The sequence below is a fragment of the Habropoda laboriosa genome, unplaced genomic scaffold, assembly GCF_001263275.1.
Source record: "Habropoda laboriosa isolate 0110345459 unplaced genomic scaffold, ASM126327v1 scaffold212, whole genome shotgun sequence".
Lineage (NCBI taxonomy): Eukaryota > Metazoa > Arthropoda > Insecta > Hymenoptera > Apidae > Habropoda > Habropoda laboriosa.
The window spans coordinates 3,088,616-3,110,699 of NW_017100509.1; the positions used below are offsets into that span (position 1 = coordinate 3,088,616).

The 22,084-nt window shown below is 41.1% G+C and overlaps 1 protein-coding gene across 1 annotated transcript in view; it reads left to right on the top strand.

Moving 5' to 3' along the window:
• The window catches only part of LOC108576200 (neuronal acetylcholine receptor subunit alpha-7-like), a 216,268-nt gene that overhangs the window by 180,178 nt on the left and 14,006 nt on the right, over positions 1–22,084 (top strand). Inside the window, exon 4 of the mRNA XM_017939144.1 lies at positions 5,577–5,686. Within this exon, the coding sequence (XP_017794633.1) occupies positions 5,577–5,686 (110 nt within the window). The remainder of the gene's footprint in view (positions 1–5,576; positions 5,687–22,084) is intronic.

Consider the following 22,084-nt stretch of genomic DNA (forward strand, 5'->3'; position numbering starts at 1 on the left):
ATAATTTGAAATATTTTTCTTCCTTTTTTTTTTTTTTTTTGAATTCACAGAGGGAAATGGACCGTGGCATTAAACAGTTAATGCTTCTCGATGGTAATTGAGAAAAGGGCAATATAAAGAGTTCCCTCCGCGGGAAGATGTAAAAGAATTTCGCCTGCAGCACTTCAAATGAACTTCTTCGAGATAGTTTGAAACTGCTGCTGCCCCAATTCCAGGGGTGAATCCGAATAATCAGTTCCGTCAGTCTATATACGCGGATGGCGTACCTATCCGACGAAACGTTCGAATCTTAAAGCACGGATGAAGATTTTAAACACCTTCTGCGTTCGATCCGCGGTTCACTGAATCCCCCCCTGTTCATTAGCGCAGTTTACCGTCTCACGAGCAGAAATCGAAACAGCAACAGCAGGTTTTGATTCCAGGGCGGCGTGTAAACCCGTCACCGGGAAGAGTCAGTCGGTGTGGCAGCAAGTTTCAGGCACAGTCATCTCAGATCGATAAGTTTGGAAGGCAACCAACACACAGAGGCTACTAATCAGCCAGAAGTTAAATCACGCGAAAATCCAGTACAGCCAGTTAGTCACAGTTCGTTGAATTGCTCGGCTTTTATTGGCGAAACGAAACGCCCGGACCTTAAAGACAGCGAATTCAAAGGAATTACAGGAAGAGCAACGTTATACAGATTAAAAGCAAGAAGCTTAATGTTCCGTGAATTTTATAACTGCATCTACTTCGGCCTGGGTCGTTCGAACATTTTCAGCATAATTTATCTGTTATTACGTGTCGTCCGAGAACTAATTTCACTGTACTGGTCATTTCGAAGATACAATTCTTTCTATCAGCTCGCTCGGAATGATCTGCATCACATTTCGTCGTCTGAATTGAGATAATCGTTGCACCGTCGAAAATTAACATATTTACTTAAAATAAGAGACTGTCACATTTCGTCTGAATTGAGATAATCGTTGCACCGTCGAAAATTAACATATTTACTTAAAATAAGAGACTAGTCGTTAGTAAAATCTCCCACACCTGTCTTCTAACGAAGGAACCTGCTCCATCGTGCTAAGAGTGTAACAACAGATCATTTAATACCGATCTGCCCAAAGTACAGCTTCTTCCGCGACAAATACAAACTGAAACCCTTAAAGAAAATCTAATCCACAAAAAAATACTTAACTTATGTAGTATCGGGGCCTCCGTACCCAAATAGGAAACCGACGAGAGAGAATAGAGAGGGAGGAGTTGGCGCAGCGCGCTAAGCCTCGGCTTGCTAAGCCGGAGGTCCCGGGTTCGATTCCCGTTGGGTCCCTCGAAATTTTTCTTCGTCAAAGAAACAACATTAACCGACAAAATACAGGAAACACAACACTGTTCAACGTTCCTAATTATCTCGCAGTTGATTTAACAAAAAACAAGAAGAGAAAAAAAAAGAATTATCAGTTTTTAACCTTTACACTCAGAATTCAGCGAATATTCCTTATTTCTGTACGATACTCGAAGACACGCGGCGGTTCTTAGAAACATAGTCGCCTGGAGATGTGCCATTTCCAATATTCCTCGGCATGTATCACCTTGGTCCTCTCTCACAGCCTGTATATATCTTCGAAAACAACATTACCTGAAGCAACCATCACGGTGAAACGTTAACAATTCCCATTCGTTTCTGTAATATACGATCTTCTTGGCCCACTGTGCACACCTATTCGGCACAGACGTTTCAAATCGAAACGGAAGACAAAGCGGCATGCCACGATGTAACGTCGTGGATCAGTGCTCGGTGACAAATCTGTTGATCGTATTACCAGTGTAAGGACGGGGTGGGATGATCGGGATTCCCCGAATTCGAGACGACTATAATCGAAATTGCTAAGATTCCCAACCCTCTCGGTTTGGCGAGTTCAACACGGACGTGCCCTTAAATTCTCGGCGAGATTTTGCTGCAGCATCGACAGAGGAATGTGTGTCGCGACACAACCAGCGAAAGAGTCCCGGCAAATGTAGGGGCAAATGAAAATCCGAGGGTGGAATTTACGATTCGTTCGTGCGAACGCGAGAAGGTGTCCTTTTCTCGCCGCGTTCTCGTTCGATCGCCGATTCCACCGAACCAACCGACGAAATTCGTACGAAGCCTCGATTAGCTTCGCCGTGATTCGTCTAGCGTCGACGAAAATCGGTCGAGCATTTTAATTAAGTCGACCCGGCTAGAGGTTGGCTTGACAGTGAGAGACGAAATCGGTGTCGCCTCGCGAATTGATTCCTGAAGGCTCTCGCTCTTACTTTTGTGTTTATGAATATTGCAAGGGGATCTTACTTGTTCTTCGGTAGCCGGGGAATTAGAGCAAAGTTGAGAATTATCCTTCGGAGAATTGGACACGGGAAAATCATTAAACTCGGGCTTTTCGCGCACGTCGCCGCATTTATATTGCCTAATTCGTGGCACGTGCACTTCGAATCTCACCTCCTTTCCTTACCGTTCTCGCGGAATTTATATTTCAAATCGTCCGCAAATATCTGCGGAACGTGTGCTCGTCTAATGGTAGTTTATGAGACGCTGTAACTGGAATACATGGCGACTTTTCCCAACAGACGATACGTCGCGTTGTAATACAATTTTGCCTCGTTTGAAATTTTCACCGGCGAGAGGGTTCAAATTTATCTTCGATATTTGTCATTAATTTAAGGTCGGCGGTCTTTGTGCAATTCTGTTTACTTATACTTTAACGTCTTATCAACAGAAGCACTGTAGAGCGTTGATAATAATAATGTTCTTATACCTGCAGAAGTGAAAATCGATTAAAACTGCTATAATAATGAAAATTTCGACAGTCAGCGAATTCGCAAAGTTCGCAAGACTAAGTTGCTGGAACTCGATTTGAATCGAGGTAGATTTCAATTGAAGAGATTGACTAGTTGTCGAAGTGGGTTTCATTCCGCGAGATTGATCGGCCAAACTTCAAAACTAGAAAAATGTTCAGGCCACGCCTCTCTCGAGAATACCGCGTGTATATATCCTCACTTAACATGGAGCAAATGGAGGGATCTGGTAGCGTTTTTCGGGGGCGAGACCCCCCTTTTTCCGGTTTTTGTTTCACGACCTTTGCCTTTTATTCCTGCCGCTTTTGCATACCGAGGCTCTTGGAAAATTCGTTTTCGTTGTACGTCTAGCGTACGACAAGATTGCCAGCATTTGTCTCCTTTCAAAAGGAACGAAGGCTCCTCGGGTTTCTTACGAATAACGAAACTCGCGTCCTTTGTAATGTATGCCGTGTGTAAAGGAACCCGGCTAAGAGAAAGCAATATTGTCTCTCAAAGACGTGTTATTGGATTTAGGGGATAAAACGTGAAATCATATTTACGCATGGAACAGAGATTTGATTTACGTGTCAAATGGAAATTTTGTTATTGCTAATCGAAATGGACCAGGTGCAATCTTTGCTTTGTAACGGAAGTGATATTGAACGAATAAGTTATTTTATAGTAAATTGTAAAGTAATAATTTTAACAGTACATTTAACTTGAAACAATATTTGTTTAATTGAACAATAACCACGACATTTCATACGTTAATGTTTAGAAAATTAAATCATCTGAAATTATCACTCATTTTAATTTCTGGACTCCATGAATTAACGTCCAGAAAATCAAACCGTCTCAAATTATCACTCACTCCATAAATTAATGTCCAGAAAATCAAACCGTCTGAAATTATCACTCATTCAAATTTCTGACTCCATAAATTAATGTCCCGAAAATCAAAGCAGTCATTCTAATTTCTCACTCCACAAATTAACGTCCAGAAAATCAAACCGTCTCAAATTATCACTCATTCTAATTTCTCACTCCAATCAGAGTTTCTATTATCTCTAATTCGATTAAGAATCGTGTATCTATAATTCAACCACTGTCAAATCGCATTTTCCTTCACACTACGATGAGAAATTGGAAATCCACTGAGAAAAGGAAGCTCGTGGCTCGTGTTGTTGACTTTTAAGCCGCGTTCATCAGCCGTGAATTAATTCCGTTATAACATGCAGAGCAGCGATTCTGTGCCGGCTTTCCATACGCATGCGTACAAATGGATATATAATAAACAGCCTATGCGTGCAACGTAAACCATCGAGCACAGTGGCCATTATTAATTATCCGCCGGTGTACTCCATCAGTGGCTAATCAATCGGGAGTCGGTGACTAATGGGTGTGAATCTAATGGCTAACACGAAACAGATCGGGCGTTCCTGCAGACAAGTATTCGACGAGTGGCGAACCCGCAAGAACTCCTCTTCTTTTTTCTTCTTACACTTTTTCACTGCAACGAAAGCGGTGACTCTTGCTGTTTGTAACGTTGAAGGATCAGCGAAACGCTTCGAATCCTTTTCGACGATGAATTCACAGATAAGAAACTTTTTACGTGATTTTTTCTTTCTTTCCAATGTTACCCTAACCAAACACGCATTTAAAGATAATAATTGACAATATGTAGATAATATTTAGGGAAAATTATTGCGAATAAGAAAGTAACAAGTTGGACGAAAAGTGATCCAGCAGTGTAATTTTTAATTTTCCAAATTGGAAACTCGAAAATCGTATCGAATTCATTTCGAGCCGGCAAAAGCACTAGAGTATAATGAAAAATTAGTATCTAACGAAAATTTACTACCTTAGTGTTATGCCAATAAATATGGAGGTGGTTCAATCATGATTTAGAGACCTTTTAATTCATTAAAGGAATTTATTGAACGAAATATTCTTAACGTTATTCTAATTATTTTACATACCAATCACATTAATTGGTGTTCATTTTAATTAGAGATTGCTCGCATTGAAGCAAGAATTTCAATCTCTCGATTTGATTTCACAAAGTAGTCAAGTACTTATGGACGACAGTGTATACGAACATATTAGCAGTGTTATCGATGTTCTCTCTGAATCGTTTCTTGTTCTGGTCAAAGAAAGATTGAAATACAGAAGTAGAGTCCCAGCAAAACTCCGCAACTTACCAAATCGCTTCGTATTTCCTGCAAAGTCGCGCAAACTTCAGACGAAAGTCTTGAGAATTCCCTGGAAAACTCGACCGTGGGTGGTATTAGCACCCAGGGATCGACAATACATCGTCTTCGCGAAAGGAACAAGCAAGCGGGTTATTTGACGAGTTTATGGCAACAAAAGTTAGCTGAAACTTCATTTTCTCTACCAACTATATACGGTCTTCTATTTAAAAAACAAATCTGAAAAAGTGAATCTCCGAAATTCTTCCTTTTCCTGTGTAAAAATGATTTGATAAAACAATTCCAAAGAATAGAGCACAAAATTGTAATTATTATCGATAAGTTATTAACTATCTGTATATTTTTAAGATATTAATTAATTAATCGATAAGTTAGATACACAGTTCTCAAGTCAGTTTTCCCACATCCTTTGCGATTTTATCGCGCAGTGTTAAAGGGTTGAAGAATAAAGTTTGCAAATTTGTGGAGAAATCGTGACACGAATTGTATCGAACGAATCGATTCGATAGATCAATATGACAAGAAAATCTGTGGAGAACGATTTCAAGAAAATCTTTTCAATTACAGGAGTGGAATGACGTGAACATGAGATGGAACACATCGGATTACGGGGGAGTGAGAGATCTCAGGATCCCACCGCACAGACTTTGGAAGCCTGACGTCCTCATGTATAACAGGTAATTTAACGCTGCCCTCGTATGTTTAATATTCATAGAACAATCCGTTTTACATCGAGGAAACGTGTAACAGAAAACGTTTTCGGATATTACAATTTTTCTCTCGAGACGCTCAACTTTCCATCTTTTCCAAGCATCGCTTAAATTACGCCAACACTGTATATTTACAAAAGGATTAAAATAAGTAAACATTGCAAATCGCGTTGTAGTTGATCAATTTTTTAAAAATAACTTTTATAATATATTTCTTAATTTCTGACACGTTTAGATTTTTACTAATACAAGGTTCACAATCCTCGTTGACTTTACGATAAAATATCGAATTAAAAATGGTATTTAGTGCTTAAATAAAAGTGATTAATATTTAAACGACGAATTTTTTTCTCCAATACCAAACAAACTTTATTCCTGATCTTTTACGAAGTTAAAAATACTTCTCTTTGAAACAGACCTGATTCAAGCTCCGTTCCGTTGTTTCTGAGTTTGACACCATGAATATTCTTTGAATAGTTCATTTTACACAATGAAGTACAGTCTTTCTTAAGCAGACGCTTCTTACATCGGAGGAATGAATATTTATGCGGATTCTGTTCTAGGTGAAATTACTATTCCAGAGTAGTTCGATCGTGAAAAATTGTACACGTTAAAAAATAAGAAGAAATATCGTTCGAGTTTCTTGCATAATTCGAAGAAAATGGTTCAGCCACGAAATTTCGTTTCGTCGAATATTCCGTCTAAGATTTGAAGCAGCCAGACTTTCATATCTTTACGAAAAAAAAAAAATGTCACGGTGAAAAAGCATTTCATCCGGAAAACTGATATTGACTATAAATTGGAAAATGTCATTTTGAGGTACCGAATCTTTGCTTTTCAACTTTACAATGCAGTCAGCAGAAAGATGCAGTTCCTCTTCCGTAATATATCGCTCTTCCCAGTTCTCGCTATTCCGACTCTTCAATCAGAAATTTAAAGGAATTCAATAATAAAAAAAAGTGGCTCCTGCATGTGAAACCCTTTTCCACGAAAATATTTCGAATACATTTGCAAATTCCTGCATCTGCATAATGTAAATAATATTTGATTAAATACTGTCGGCGAATTTCTTAGATTATTTAAGATTAACTTGAAAATGGTACCTAACTTCCACATTTTTTCTAAGAAACTAATTCGATTTTTTATGCTAGCGGACTGCATGCTCGCGTGCTAATTAGGCCTGGCGACTCTTGGCCCTCGAGGCGAAGAATCGAGAGATGTTTTTCCAAACATCTCCGAGTTTCTTCGTCCTCGAGGACAAGAGTATTGCGCCCCCACTTCCTGGGACTTTCCCAGGGGAAAGGGGCTACTTAAGGGAGCCCCGAAAAAGGCACGAGGCCTTTTGTCGTAGACATTCTCTGCACGCGCATCATGTAGTTTATATTTGAAATTAGCTTAAGCATTACGTTTAAATAAATATATTTTCGTTGCCCACTTGGCGAGTAATCATTTGCACCACGTCACTTCCAAAAGTGCCATAAATTACACGTATTAATTGCCTAAGCATGTTTCCGTAATTGACCTTACGTAGCTTCAATATAGCGTTACAATTGGATTCAGGATTCCGTCAATAGATTATCCAATCGATAGATTTGCATGCCTATCTGTCAACGATCCAGTATGACAAGAACAATTCACAATTCATCAATAATTTGTAATTGCAAGTTGCAATTTATTACCTATGAAAATATAGAAAAAATATAAGTAGTGCTCGAAATATGTTTTAAAAATGTAGGAAGAGTAAAGTAGTGTTTAGAAAGATGCACGAAGGACAAAATGTTTGAAAATGCATAGTGAAATTAGCATAAATTAGCAACCAGTGGGTAACTGCATGAAAATTACCATCGGAGAGCGTTCTGTTATTAATTATTCATAGTAATAATTGTTAATCGTCTTTATACTTTGACTGCATCGTCGGTGTAGTCGTTCGACTATTTTCCATGCATCATTTACATGCAACCGCGTACACTTAGAATGCCCCGCGACATATAATTAGATTTCTACGCCGATAGTAACGCGTGGCCAGGTAATATCGTGGCAGGTCACAAATTCACTTTTAGAAACCGTGTACGCCGTCAATCTGCTATTAAATTTTCCACAGAAGCTGCGGAATCCAACGTACCGGCATCGCTTTAATCGATCATGTGCGAGGAACATGCACCTAATTGCATAAATTTCTAAACCACCCTGTATGCATCTTTCAAAGGGGCTGTAAAATATTTTTTCCAACCGTATACACGTCCACGTACACGGTGAAAGAAAGTATATTCACATCGTCGCTCGATGTGTAGATTCTTTCGAAAAATTCGAATCAGATTTGAAACTTCAGGTAGACGAAATTAATTAACTGCCTCGTGACAACGAGTCAAATTCTTGGCACGAGGAAAATAGTTATACTGGCAATAAACATTCATTTTAAGTCAAGTTTTAATTTGTAAAACTGAATGATTGTCGAATACCTACAGCACTAAAACAGTAAATAATCGACGCTTTCGTGTATGTAGATGCATAGTGAGCAGAACAAATCAGAAGTCAAGGGGCTAATTGTACATTTTCCAATTTGAAACTGAAACAAACGATAAAGTGGCGAATGTAACGTTCGACGGTGAATTTTAAATCAATTGCAAAACGTTGAAAAGCGAACGGTGAAGCAGTTGTCGTTGCTTCGTCATTTTCTGTCCGAGTTAAAGGTAATTGAGCTGCGTCTTCTAGATCTAGCCAGGCTTCGGGACGCGTCTTGTCACAGAGAACAAAGAGAATTGCAAGGTGCGATTGTGCGAGTTCAGAGTGAGAATCTGAGTGTATCCAACGCGTAGGGACTCGTCGCTATATTGTTTCAGTTATTTTTACAACTAATTCACTTCAATTTCACGTGTTTATTATTATCGTCAAACTTTCTGTCTCAGTTTATTATTTAACATAAACTGCGATATTTTACTTTTACACCGTTCGCCTGGTAACGCGTTCGAGTTAATTGACGCGTATTTACAAATTCTCGTTATTCCTGTTTGGTACTTGGCGAACTTTATTTCCCCCCGAAATCACCTGTATTTCTCACCTTCCACGCCGGTTAAACGATTGATTTTCCAACGATATTAACAACATATTTCCTACGGCCCGGTGGCTGCCATACATTCAAAGTGAATGGTCGCCGGCCAGCTTCCGCTGCACAATTGGCTTCAAACGCAGGAACCAATATTAATCTTGGTGCGCACGTAGTAGCAGGGGCGGTCGTGAGGTCACTCTCGAAGATGGTGCACGACTGAATCGCGGCGAGGATCGATCAATTAGCTGCTTTGTCGCTTCGTCACGCCGCGTTTCTCGCGTGCTCCACTTTTCACCCGACCAAGAAGTAGACGTTCTCGTTTATTATGTTGTATTTCCCCGAGCGACGCCGAAGCCGGGGCAGGATATATTAGAGGGAACGTGGTAAAGAGAGGGAGAGAGAGAGAGAAAGAAAGAAAACGGGGTGAAATGTTCTCACGATTGTACATCGACGCGATATATCGACGTAAGTATGTATATACCGCTCGTTTTCTCGCTCCCGTTTACAAACAGCAGTCAAGTTGTTTGTTCGGACTAATAACGAATAATAGTGATAACGAAGGACCGGTTATTATTTCAATATTCTCGCACGTACACAGCGGCGTTTGTAAATATTGGGACACGCGTTGTGTTCGTATATTTTTTCGTCCAAGTTTTTGTGAAATTTCATATTTTTAGATTTGAATACAATTCAGTTGTAATTTGTGATTAAGAAGAATTAAAGAATGTATAAATTTTTTATTAGGATTTCTTATCGATTTCTCCATCGCTGATATCTAATTCTTTGAAATTTCAAAATTCTAAATTCGAATGTAATCGAACTGAATCTTGCGATCAAGAAGAATTGAAAAATATGAAAATTTTCAATTAAAAATTGACATCTACACTGTCGTTCACAACGAGGCTGTATGTTAAAGTATCGATTGGCACGATCGCAGAATTTTTTCGCGAACGATATTAATCCAACTTTCCCGATCACCCTTTTTTCTCTCTCTCTATCAAAAAAGTGTAAATGTCGAACGTGTAAAATCGATGGAAACGGAGAATTGTCGTTGCAGAGTGAAAATTTCACGAGTGCCGCAGTAACGAGACGATATTTGCCGTTCACATTAAATTACGAGTTTCTATGAAAGAAACCTAACTGATTTTCAACTTCGTCCGAAATTGGTTACATTGTCCTGCATATTTCACAGCGACGCGTGATCGGAACAATCGCAACTCACGGTGAAACTGGTGGAAATTAAAATGACACAAAAGTTAAAGAAATTAACCGTACGAATTTATTAAATTCACAAATCGGTACCAAAATTCTACTACACCCTCCACGTTCTTTCTCTCCCGCCCATTTCTCCACCGCGAGAATCTGTCGGACGAACACGTTAAGGTGAAAGAAAGAAAGAAAGGAAAAGAGGGGAAAAAACGAAAATGTTTATCGAGACAATCAATCCGTTAAGAACGATCTAGATTCTGAACTATTAGAAGTTCCTGGTGGTTGGTATGGCAAAAGTGGGACGCCGGGCCAAGTGGGTCAGTCGCATTAAAAACAAAGCCACCGCCACCATTTAAAGGGAATCTGGAAAAGTATTCCCCCCTCTACGCGGAAATATATTGTTGGAAAACGCTTGCGGCCCTCGCTGTTTTTAAGTAGGTAATGTATCGGCACCAGGACGGCATCGTATTTGTCGAAATAAAAGTTTAGTTTAAGGCAGATTAAAGGGGAACGTTGCGAAAACCGGTTGATTTTTCGGGGGGAGAAATTTCTGTCGTATATAGTACTATGTACGTGTATGTATGTACATACTCGAGCGGTTTTTGCACGTCGTCACCGGACTTTTTCGCGTGTTCACGCCATATTGTTTCCACGCCCGCGTGCTATCCTCCCTTTGAAAGCAATTTTGGCATCTTGGCAACTGGTAGGTATTACCGACTAACCTCGCTATATTCTCCGCTGTTAGCTTTACTTTAGCGTTCGTTTTGTGTCTGTTAATGTTGGCGAGCAGGGTGACTTATTGCTTTTAGCGGAGAAATAATTCGGTGGTAATTTATTTCCATGGATCATTTGGAATTAGGAAATTGAAGCTGTGCTTACAGTCACGATTGTAATTGAATATTTCTGAAAATACTCGATAGAAGATCTATGGATAATTTGGAGTTAGAAAATTAAAGCTGCGTATACAGTCACAATTGTAATTAAATATTTATTAATTTTTCTTAATTAATTTCTGTTGATATTCTGCTTCGACAAGAAAACGTTCATTTTCGTCTGATATCTTAAGGTTTCCAAAATATTCTTGATAAATTAGTAGAACGTAAGATAGAGTAAGTTCATCGTGTCTTTATTAACAACAGAGGACAAAGAATGTGTGACTTCGATCTCAAGTCAAATTGACCCAATTTCCCTGCAAGTGTTAAGCGTATTTGTAGTTCACGTTTCAGAATACAGTACACAAAGATTTCAGCGAATTCTTCAAATTCAATTCATCAACTATGTGCATCGACTTAGCCGCACTTTTTCCACATAACGTCAATTTTCTCGCGACCGCGTTGCCACTGGTAATTTAAATTTTTCACTCTGTGATTAATTAAACTGGATTTGAACATACGTGGACGTCAATTATGGCAACGTGTCATTAAGGTTACCAAGCTCGCTGTCTCCCGCGTAGCATAAAGTAATTTCCTCTGAAACAAAATGCGCCGCGATGTCAACGAAAAATAAACGAAATTCTTGCAGTAGATTCTCATCTCGTCGGAATGCATAAGCTTGCGATATACTTTGCGAATTTGTAAATACAACATTCTCGCCAATTTATCGCGCAAACCGGAAGCTTCTGCTTCCATCGTGGTTGCATCAACTCAACTAATCCTACAATTATATACTGTTTCAATGATGAAATGATCCCGTTGAATCACTTTGAAATGCAAACTTTCTTCCTAATTCTCTATTATTTTAATTCAACGTGTCGTTGAAATGACGTAATTCAAAGTATCGCGCATTGACTCCACTAATTCTACTATAATTTTTCAACGATAATATACCATCGAATCACTCTCTCAACGATAAAATTATACACCACTGAATCACTTTGAAATTATTTAAAGCAGCACTCGAAAAAAATAAACTTCCTTTCTAATTTTCTACTGTTTTAATTCAACGCGGTGCAAGTATCGTCGGCGTCGATCGACCCGAGGAAGAAATTAGGAAAAGCTGGTTTACCCGTGATCGAGCAAACGTGCAACTAAATAGCGGAAAGAAGTTCGACGGACGTGAATGAGTTGATTGTAGAAAGAAATCAGTTGAACTGTGCGTCGATGTAGCTAGAGCGCGCGCGGTCCCTCTATAATTCCATTTGGCCAATTGGTATTTTCATTTAAGCCGCAGCCAATTTATAAGTAAAACGAAAATAAAATTGTCATCGTTCGGTCGGTGCAACGTGACCAAATTTCCAGCGTATTTTCGTTGGAATCGACGGTTACCACATACTATAGATTGGAACATACGTGCCACACGTGCAGACGTACGTTGCCGTTTCGTGGTTCGAGAATCTGCTGCGATTGGTAATTTTGCCAGATAAATCGCCGGCCGATCGTCGATCTGTTCGATATATTATTTAGAAGAGCTGACACGTTCAAATTCGAATTGAACGAAGTTACGTATATACATCTTCCTTTTCTTTCGTACAACGTTACATAGGATGCAACGTAATTTCAGTGGACATAAAACGGTAATTTTCATTGGAATAAATGGAATTGCTGACTGTCGGCGGCGTTTTCATTCCGTTGGCAAATAAACGAGTGTTTACAGTGACAATATTTTTCCCGTATATCTGGAACGTTTCCCCGAAATTATGCATTCCCTAACGCGATTTTCATAAATCCTCCTCCTCGTTAATTGCACCGGACTTGATCTTGGCACGAAACGAGCCTTTTTCTTTCCATCCATTTGTCTCCTGCCCTCCCTTCAGAGAAACAGTTATCATTCTCTCCTCTTTTCTTCTTTCTCGTTCTAAATACTTACTTGTGTACTATAAATGGCGCGTGTAACGTCGTTTGCAACGTGTCTTTTGAAGCTTTGCCGTGATCTCCGCCTAATTTAACCGCGCGAATACTCGCGTAATGATGTTTTAAATTCAATTATTCTTCGTCGTTGAGTGCAGCGGCATCGGAAGCCGTGGAATCTGTGCTCACAAATTTGCCCGCTTTCAGTCACCCCGGGGGATCAAAGGCAAAGGAAACTGCCGCCGCATTTCTATCGTACGCTGACGCGTTCCAAGAAATGATAATTGCCGCGGATTTTGACAACAACGCGAATTTCTGTAAATTCTTGCCGGTGGAAAATTAATCCCGGTGGTTAAATTCATCGAACATTGTTTAGCACGAAACATCGTCACGTCCCTCGAGCTTCCTGGTTTGTTTAGAATATTGTAACGACGGTAGAAATATGAAACGGGAGAATTGAAAATTCGTTTAAGATTCAGAAAGATCGAAAGTAACGACAGTAGAAAGATAACAAGGGAAGTTGCAAAGAATTTCCTTTGTAAGTGACACGCGGGAAATGAAATGAACTTGGTCAAACGATTGTTTGTTCATTTTGTGAATTAGAGTTGAACGATTTTGCATACTTTTATTCTGTCGCCGGTGATCCAACGTTTGATGATGCTGCCTCTGTGTTGGAAACGTAGCGCGAGATTCATTAGTTTGGGCAACTTCGGTAAATACCACCGGAGAAAAAAGGATTAATTAGTCACGGGATTTATTGACTTAGGGGAGTTCGTTGCAGGGTATCATTTGGAAAAGGAGATGATCATCAGACCACGCGTTCGATCACGTCGATTATATTCTCGTGATAGATTTTCGTTTAACGAGTTAAACTGTGTGTGAACTTTTCACCACGTGATCGAACGTTGATCAGAATTGACAGCTAATTAATATTTAGTTACTTAAGAATGAAATTATCGTTTCTATGATCACTTTCGTTTCAACATTCCACGAAGACAGAAGTCTTTGAAAAAAATGTTTCTAAATTTTTTAAAATTTCTAAACTTTTTCACTATTTTTCACGTTAATTTTGTGCACATGGTTCATTTGTTAATTGCATTGTAATATTGCGAAGAAAAATTCCAATACGTATAGAGTTCTTTATACATTTAAGAAGTTTCCTTCGAGGCAATCGAGATAATTTTGTGCTCTCATTTACCCACAATCAGAAATAGCGAAATTTAATAAAGTTCTCGATATTCTATTCAACAGGGCTGCGTTATAAAATAGAATTTGAAATTTTGTTGAAAATTTTTTCGACGATATTTCTGCGTACGCAGAATTCATAGGGTGCAAAAACCCAATCACTAGCACTTTCCAGATGAAAATGTTCCCTGACGAGACTATTACCGATCGTTTTCCGGGCCGGGACAAATGATCCTAAACACATTACGTTTGTTTCACCTGTTCCGCTAGGACAATTGAATCGCTCCTAATCGAATTTTTCCTCGCTTCCTACAATTTACTACTCCACATTCTGTAATCATTTAAGTAATTACAGATCGAGATTACTTTTTCCTCTATGAAAAATCTCAAATGGTAGCATGAATTTGTTGTAAATTTATTAGTGTCTTTGCTGTAACTAAATTTTCTTCGCTGAAGGACTGGAAGAATTATAACACATATTTTTAAATAAACAGGTACCAAACGAGTCGACATCAGTTTCAATTTGTAAAACATCAATGTTTGCAGAATGTCTGCAAATTTTTTACTAAAATAAAACTCGGCGTTACAAATACTCAAGATAAAAATACCACGGTCTATATTAGATTTAAATCTCGTCGAAAGTTCAAACGTCTGTGAGTCAAAGATACAGTCAGAATTTTTCTATCGCTCATAGTGTGTTTGTTATCAAATTTCCCCGAGTAAATTAATATTAAAACGAGTACTTCTTCCAAAAATTCTTTCGAAAACGCGTCGTGTCCAGCGATTCACGTCTAAAGGCAAAAACATTAAATCTCACCGAAGGTTTAACCCTTTCACCGCCATTGGCGCCTATAGAAGCTCTGAAAATTTTCTCATATCGTACTGTTGGTGACTGTTTTTAATTTGCGCACTTTCACATTAATTCAACAGAAATTACAAATTTGAATTTCAAAATTTCTAAAAGAATTTTTAAACGCCGAAACGGAAGATCTCCACGACAATCTGCCGCAGCGAAAGGGTTAAGGTGTAACCGCGAGCAACTACGTAGATATCTACAATATAAGCGAGATTTCATTTCGTCCGACTGTTCGAGCTGCATCACTGACTCGATATTAGGCCACTGTCAGAAACACTCCTCGGCCCCTGGATTCCCACTCGTGTGCAGGCGCATATAAAGGAGACATCCGATTAATATGGCATAAATATCGTTTGAAGCAACGCGACGATGTCGCGGTGGTATGAAAGGATCGGGAGTTAGAAGGATGCGCCGCTTAATGCATGACAAAATGAGTTTACATTCGCGACAAGGATGGCGCGGAAGGGGGAGGGGGGGATGGGGCGAAAATCGTTTGGCGGTGTAGCGAAATAGAGTGAGAGATCAGACAGAAGGGCGGAGGAGGAAGGAGAATGTACCACTACTGGGGAGGTTCGACTGCATAGGAAACTTGGAACGAAGCCAAAGGCAATATGCATTAGCCATCGCGTATTTTGAAATTCAAGCCAAAGCAGATTAAATCCTATCCCTGGACCCCTCTTCGGCCCATGTTGGGCCTCCTCGTCCCTCGATTCTTCCTTCAACCGTTGCTGTCCTACTGTCCTGTTTGCTGATACATAATGAACACCGGCCCTGTGGTACGTCGATGTCTGAACTTTTATAGCGTTTCGATTGCCGCACTAATCGATATGCGGTCACCCAAATCTCTGCTGGACAGAGGCCGGAATTTCGCTGCGCTTTGCCCACTAATCGTCCAGGCTCCACGGTGTTTCCCACCGTGTTCGCGTGTCGTGCGGTCAACGAAAACTTCAATCCACCTGGCTAACGTTCCAGCCTCTTTATTTACCGTGCGAACCTTTCATGTCACTCATAACGCTGTTTTTTACTATTTTTTTTTGTCTTCTTCAACTTGGAATTTCATGCGAATTCAGATTCGCTTTGAAGTAGGTTGTTGGATATCGAACCGAGGGACACTCGTGTTTATTTCTGATCGAAGAGTGTAATCTTAGGAGATGAAGATTATCCTTAAGAAAAAATACGGGGTGTTTTGGGGTAGTTGGTGGGAAATTTAACGAGTGATTCTGGAAGTCGAAATAAGGTGAAAATGAAGAATAGCAAAATTGCGTTTGAGGCTCTGTTTTTTACTTGTTAACATTTAAAAATATCCCTGTGGCCGAGCAGACCGACGAATGTAGGGCAAGTCATGGCACAGGGGTACAGTGAGCCTCAAAAGCAACCACATATGGCTGGCAGCTTACCTCGTACAAGTCGTATAGGAGAAGATAGTGACATTCGGTGCCGTAAACGACATTACCGTCTTCTGCAGCACTACGTTTGCTTCACCACAACACGAGTGCATTTTCCATGCTTTTTCCAATGTGTATTCCATCGTACAGGTGATGGAACAAACACAGCACATAAAAATTAGTGAAAAATAATTACTGTACACAGCAATATTCGCATACACAGGCACATGCACTAAATGAAAATTAAACATCTCTTAAAGTGACAGTTCTCAACATCAAAGAACGTGTTCGTAGAATAAAAAGAATCACCGGGAAAAAATGATGTATCGTCGTCGCGTTGGTAATTAAAATGTTCCGAAAGATTGCATCGGGCACATCGTAACGTGGCAAAGCTACTTGGAGATTAATTCTCCGGGAGCTTACGCCAGAACCAGAAATTTGCCATAAATTCTCTGACGTATCTCGTCGACTCCCTCTCTCTTGGAACTCACGTAAATTCCCTGTCATCAAATGTCTGGTAACGCGTGCCGAACTGTAAATAGCATTTAGTCACACGGGGACGGTAATGTTTAGGAGCACTTCAATTACCGTTTTCAGCGGAATGCGGCCAACCAGATCCAAAGGAAGGAGGCCAGGTTTCGGCCGCAACGGGCACGGCTTATTGAGGCCTAAATCAGTTTGGCTAGGTACGGTTGCATGACTTTCCAGTAATTAGGTATTGAGAGATCGTTTCCAGGACGTCAGACAATATATCGGTAGTTGGTGGCGGAAAGTGCGATTCGGTAGTATGCAATTCTGAATGCTTGCAGCCCCCGATCCATCGGTCTCCCAACCGTTTTCCCCTATCCCCCTCGACCCTTTCCATTCGACGAAGATTAAGTGGTTTTCAGATCCCCGAGCGTGAACAGTGCCAGAGATATCGTAGATACAATCGAGCAGGTGGAATTCATTTCGCGCATCGGGAACGTCATACATATACAGGGTGTCCTAATTTCTTTCGATCAAACCTCGTCGGTCTGTTCTATGGGTGTGCGCGAGGAAAAAACGTTACGCGAGCATAGGTCGTTTGAAACTTCGTTAAAAAGTTATGGCAAAATACGAAGGCAATGGTAACGAACTCACGGTTGCCATGACACGAGACAAAAATGGCGCTGGCGAAACTTACATTCAACGATCTCAGATTTAAAACACAGCTTGCGTATACAGATCGATTCCTATTTTGTATCGTAATAAACGCACACCCGGTATCTTCGTATTTCCTGTTACCGTTGTAACTCTTTAACAAAGCTTCGAACAACCTACGTTCATATAACATTTTTTCCTCAGTTATGCCTATAGAATGCACCGGTAAAGTTTGATCGAAACGAACCGGGACACCCGGTACGTGAATTTGGCTAAATTATTGCACGCGGCTGATCCAAGAACGCGGCTCACACGTGCACGCGACGTGCGCTGTGCGGTGGTTTTTACATCGGCTTTCCTTTCCCCGGGAAATCGTCGTTTCGATCCCAATGCAAAATGAACGATCGATCTATCCGCTTAAATTAAATAACCCGGCCGCCCCCTGCCTCCGTAGGATTTGTTCCGAGTGAACGCGAACGCTTAATTGGTCGTTTCTTTGACGAACATTCGAGAGTACGCGACTAATTTATGCAGTCGGCATTAGACCGGAATCGCGTTCGAATTTTCAACCGGGAACCCGGAAAATTGCGTTCGAGTGATCGATATTTAGGGGGAGCGGTTTTTATTATCGCGCGTGCCAGTTGTAGTACCTGCCTATATTTTTCAGGGGAGAACGTTTCACGCCGATCGTCGGGAAATTGTGCAAACTGAACGTGTAGGAGAGAAACTGGAAATGGTGGAGACGGTTCGCGAGGCTTGTTTTCAAGTGGACGTCGAATAGGAAACGATAGTGACCGGGCGCGTTTAAGCAGATATTGAAAACGTATTGTTTTCGACGGATAGACGATAGTCATTTCATGACGGGTCAGGAAATGCGGTCGCCAGGGTGCAATTTCAATTCTGACCGTGGCGAATGCACCACCGCAGAAGCTATAAACCAATGAAACAGCGCTACCAGCTAAATATTTGGAACTATTGCTGAAATCAGTGTTTCCATTTGTTGCACGTTTCGAGAGTATTACTCGAGAAAATTGATACGTATCAATTTTCACAACGACATTTCCTCCACTTTCTTTCTCAAGTTCTTCGAGAAGATCGCAAAGTCTCGTTTGTCGATTTTGCACACCTTGAAACTACGGCGAATCTCTTCTCGAACGATCGTCGGCCCTGTAATTTATAAGTGCGAGGGAACAAGCTGTAAAATTATCGATAAGCATCCTCCTTTGTACCCAAGTCTCCTTTCCGATAGACCAGATTTTCCGTTGGCCCCGCCGGACGGGAATATTGACGTTTTGCATGTCTGCAATCAAACATCGAGAAGATCGAGAAGACTTTCGGGCTTAGCAACGAGACACGGGGGAAGGGAAAGTAGTTTGGCCGAAGGTACAAAGCGATCTTTCACTTCGAACGACGAGAAAATCTCGGCTGATACGACGAATCCGGGGAACATTTTCGAGAACTATCTGGCAGCGATGGCTTTGCCAAATGTCGTGCAATAATGGAGTTATATCTATGGAGCCAGTTGCACCCGAGAGTTTCACATCGACAATGGTGTCTCGGTTCAAGCAGCTATTTAATTCACAATGATCCTCTGCACAGAGGCGGGAGAATCTTTCACGAAAAATGGGAACACCGAACCGAGTGATTTTCAAACCTCCCGCGATATATTAGAAAAATCGTTTGAAACGAGTCCTTCGAAAATCTTTCACTCGTTCGATCGATACCCTCTCTTTAGCGATGTTCAATTCAGAGAAGAAAAAAGAATCACGATATTCCCGCTTTCTCTGTATTATTCCAAAAGGTTAATTCGCACGAAAGGATCAGATCGAGTGCAATTGAACGGCAGGTTTCGCGTAAACCGCATCAGGCCACTCGTTTCCACTTAATCTTTTTCTCCTCTTCTTTTTCGCGATCGCAAAACTCGGATGATGCCGCGACACAAAGGATCCAATTGCTAACCCCCTACGTCACCCGTTTTTCCATCTGTACGTGTAACCCCGATCACGGTGCATGTGCCCCTCTTGCCTTCCGATTTCCCCGGTTTCCTGTGTGCAGCGTGGAACACGGCACAGAACCGTGCAATGCAGTTGGAAAAGGTTTCGAAGGCCGATGAACCGAAACTATTTACCTGGTCGAACTTGGCTCGTACAAATACTCGAACGTCCCTCGGATGCAGCTGTGCATTCTACGTGTGGTGCATGTATGTGTGTACATGTGCATACGAAGGCCCAGCGATAGCTGTCAATCGTGGAAACGACGATAGGTAGGTACTACTCTCTGGCATGAACAGTCGAGACGAACTTTATGAAATGAACTCTTTTTTCACCAACCCCTTTCCACCGAGCGGAAGAGACAGAGTGGAGCGTATCGAGCCGAAAGTTTATCGGAGCGTCGCAGCGGTAAATACTTAATGTCCTCCGATGTATGCCAATATCATTTGCGACTTTTCTCCCATCGAGGACGTTCGTTTAAAAATGAACAACGAACCGTCGTCTCATCGATCCGAACGTTAATTATCAAGGGGGTAGAAAAAGAAAAAATAACACAGAATTTACGGTGAATTGTATATAATCGAGGTTACATCCTTCTGTATACGGTGTCTAAGGCGATAACGAAAGGTAATCTGTCCGACCGTAACGATGAATTTCATCGGTGGATTAACAAGCTGTCAGCCGGTGAAATTACAAATCGGCCCAACCCCGAAGCAGATTGATACTTAGAGGCAATTCGAGGCATCCCGCTTACTGGGAACCAGCGTTATAACTGGAACGTTTAAACATAAATCGATACTAATTCATCGCGCGCGGCGCGGCCCGGCCGGCTCGGCCTGCATAAATACCATAGCGCGCGCGGCGTGCCAGGTTGCACACACATTATTATCCTCGTTTCAGCCTCACAGGGCACCGATGGGAATTTCATTTTCGCCGTCAAAGGGGACCGACGCTTATACGAATTTACCATGCGGCAGAAAGAAACGTGCAAGCGTACACAGGGTGCGCGGTGTGGTGTGAAAGGGCGGTTCGCGGAGGAGAGGAAAGGTTTGGTTAAAGGGTGGGGTGGGTGGTTGGTAGCGATGTTGGTGGGTGTGGCAAGGCAGGCAGGGGTGAGCACACGAGGGTGGATTCGAAAAGAATGAAATAAGGGATTGGATTGCGGCCAACTGGCCGGATTCCAACCAATCCTTAGTCGCCTGGATGCAAGAGTATATTATGTATACCATTCAACCCGCCTTATATCCGTGCCCCGTGGAATCGTCCCGATGCATCCCATTCAAAATCATATTTCCCTGTGTGCCGTGTGTCCTTACACAGGGGGATTGCCTGGGTGGAAAAGGGATCAGAGAGAAAGAGGGAGAATAATTGAGAACGAACGTTCTTCTTCCAACTTTCGAGACGTTCGTTAACGATACACCAGCGACTTTCGGGGTTAGAATTTTCCACACGAACTCCTCGATTCTCCCGCAGTTGCGAGAATAAACAGAGGCAGAGAGAAGTGGAGGCAGATTTTTTGGACGGCGACTGTCGGGAGACAGTGTTTCAGGAAGGACGGGACTCTGCGATGGTGCGATAAGTTCAACGTTATTATTTGCCGAGGGAGTTGAGAGAATGGGATTAACTGGCGTGTGGAAAATGCAAGGTGCGGGCAAATTTCGTGAATATTGGACAGCGCGTTTAGAGGCCGCTTGTGCAGATGTCTCTGATTAAGTAATGATATTCGGAGTACACGCTGGGAGTTCGCGTGAGAATTTTTGAAATTATTAGCTCGTCCCGGCTTTCCTTGAAATTCAACATTCTTATTTCAAACAGTTTCCCTGATATTTCATATTTTCAACGAAAATCTTTCGTTTCAACCAAGTTACGTTTCTTTAAAGTAAACAGCTTAAAACCGCGGGGAACTTTCAGGATGAGCTAATAGAATTTTGATAACTGTTTTATTTTGCCGCTCAATTTTCCTTCCAATTGTGCATAGTTTTCTGAGAACACTAGTTTTATCTCTAGATGGTTCAATCAATCCTAGCCGAAGTAAGTTGTTGAATACCGTTGGAACGAAATGCCGGGGCCTGAGTGTAGAATACAGGAAGATTGTGAGTGAGCAATCTATCCTTTCTCCGACTTTCCGATAATTCCCGATTTGCTGCCACTGTGGCTAAATGAAGCAAGTTGAAAGGGAGAAGGAAGTCAAACCTGCAAGTTAGATGGTTCCCAGTTCAATGCTCACCGCTCTCCCTAATGATTGCTTTGGTTTAAACCTTTAAATTACCTTCGGGCGAAGTGGCGAACAGAATTCACCGATATTCCCTTCATACGTTTCCTTGACAAGGAATCCAACTGGATTGTGTGTGTCGCTGGAACTGTCCTTGTGCTGTGTACACTGCCCGTGTACTGTGTACCGATCTAATTCGCGAGTGTAAGCACGAAATTAGCTCGAGGTGCTTCTGGATAACGCTCGATTATTATCCACTGTGAAATATCGCGAAACGAGCAGTTTCACTCTCATACATACGTATCAAAAAATTCAAATCTTTTGCTTCATTTCTGTAGAAGTAATTTGGTAAACCATTGGTGGCAATGTTCAAAGAATTCTATGGAATTGGAAATGGTAGGATTCGTCACTTTAACGAATATAGTTAATTCATGCTGCTAATTGAACTTCGAAATCCTTTCTTTCGGAAAATATCGAGACAATTGATTAATTTCCTTAACGATGCAACCTTAATTAAATTAACGAACGAATGAAATTTTTTTGGATGTGTTTCATCTTCTTTTTTTCTTCAAT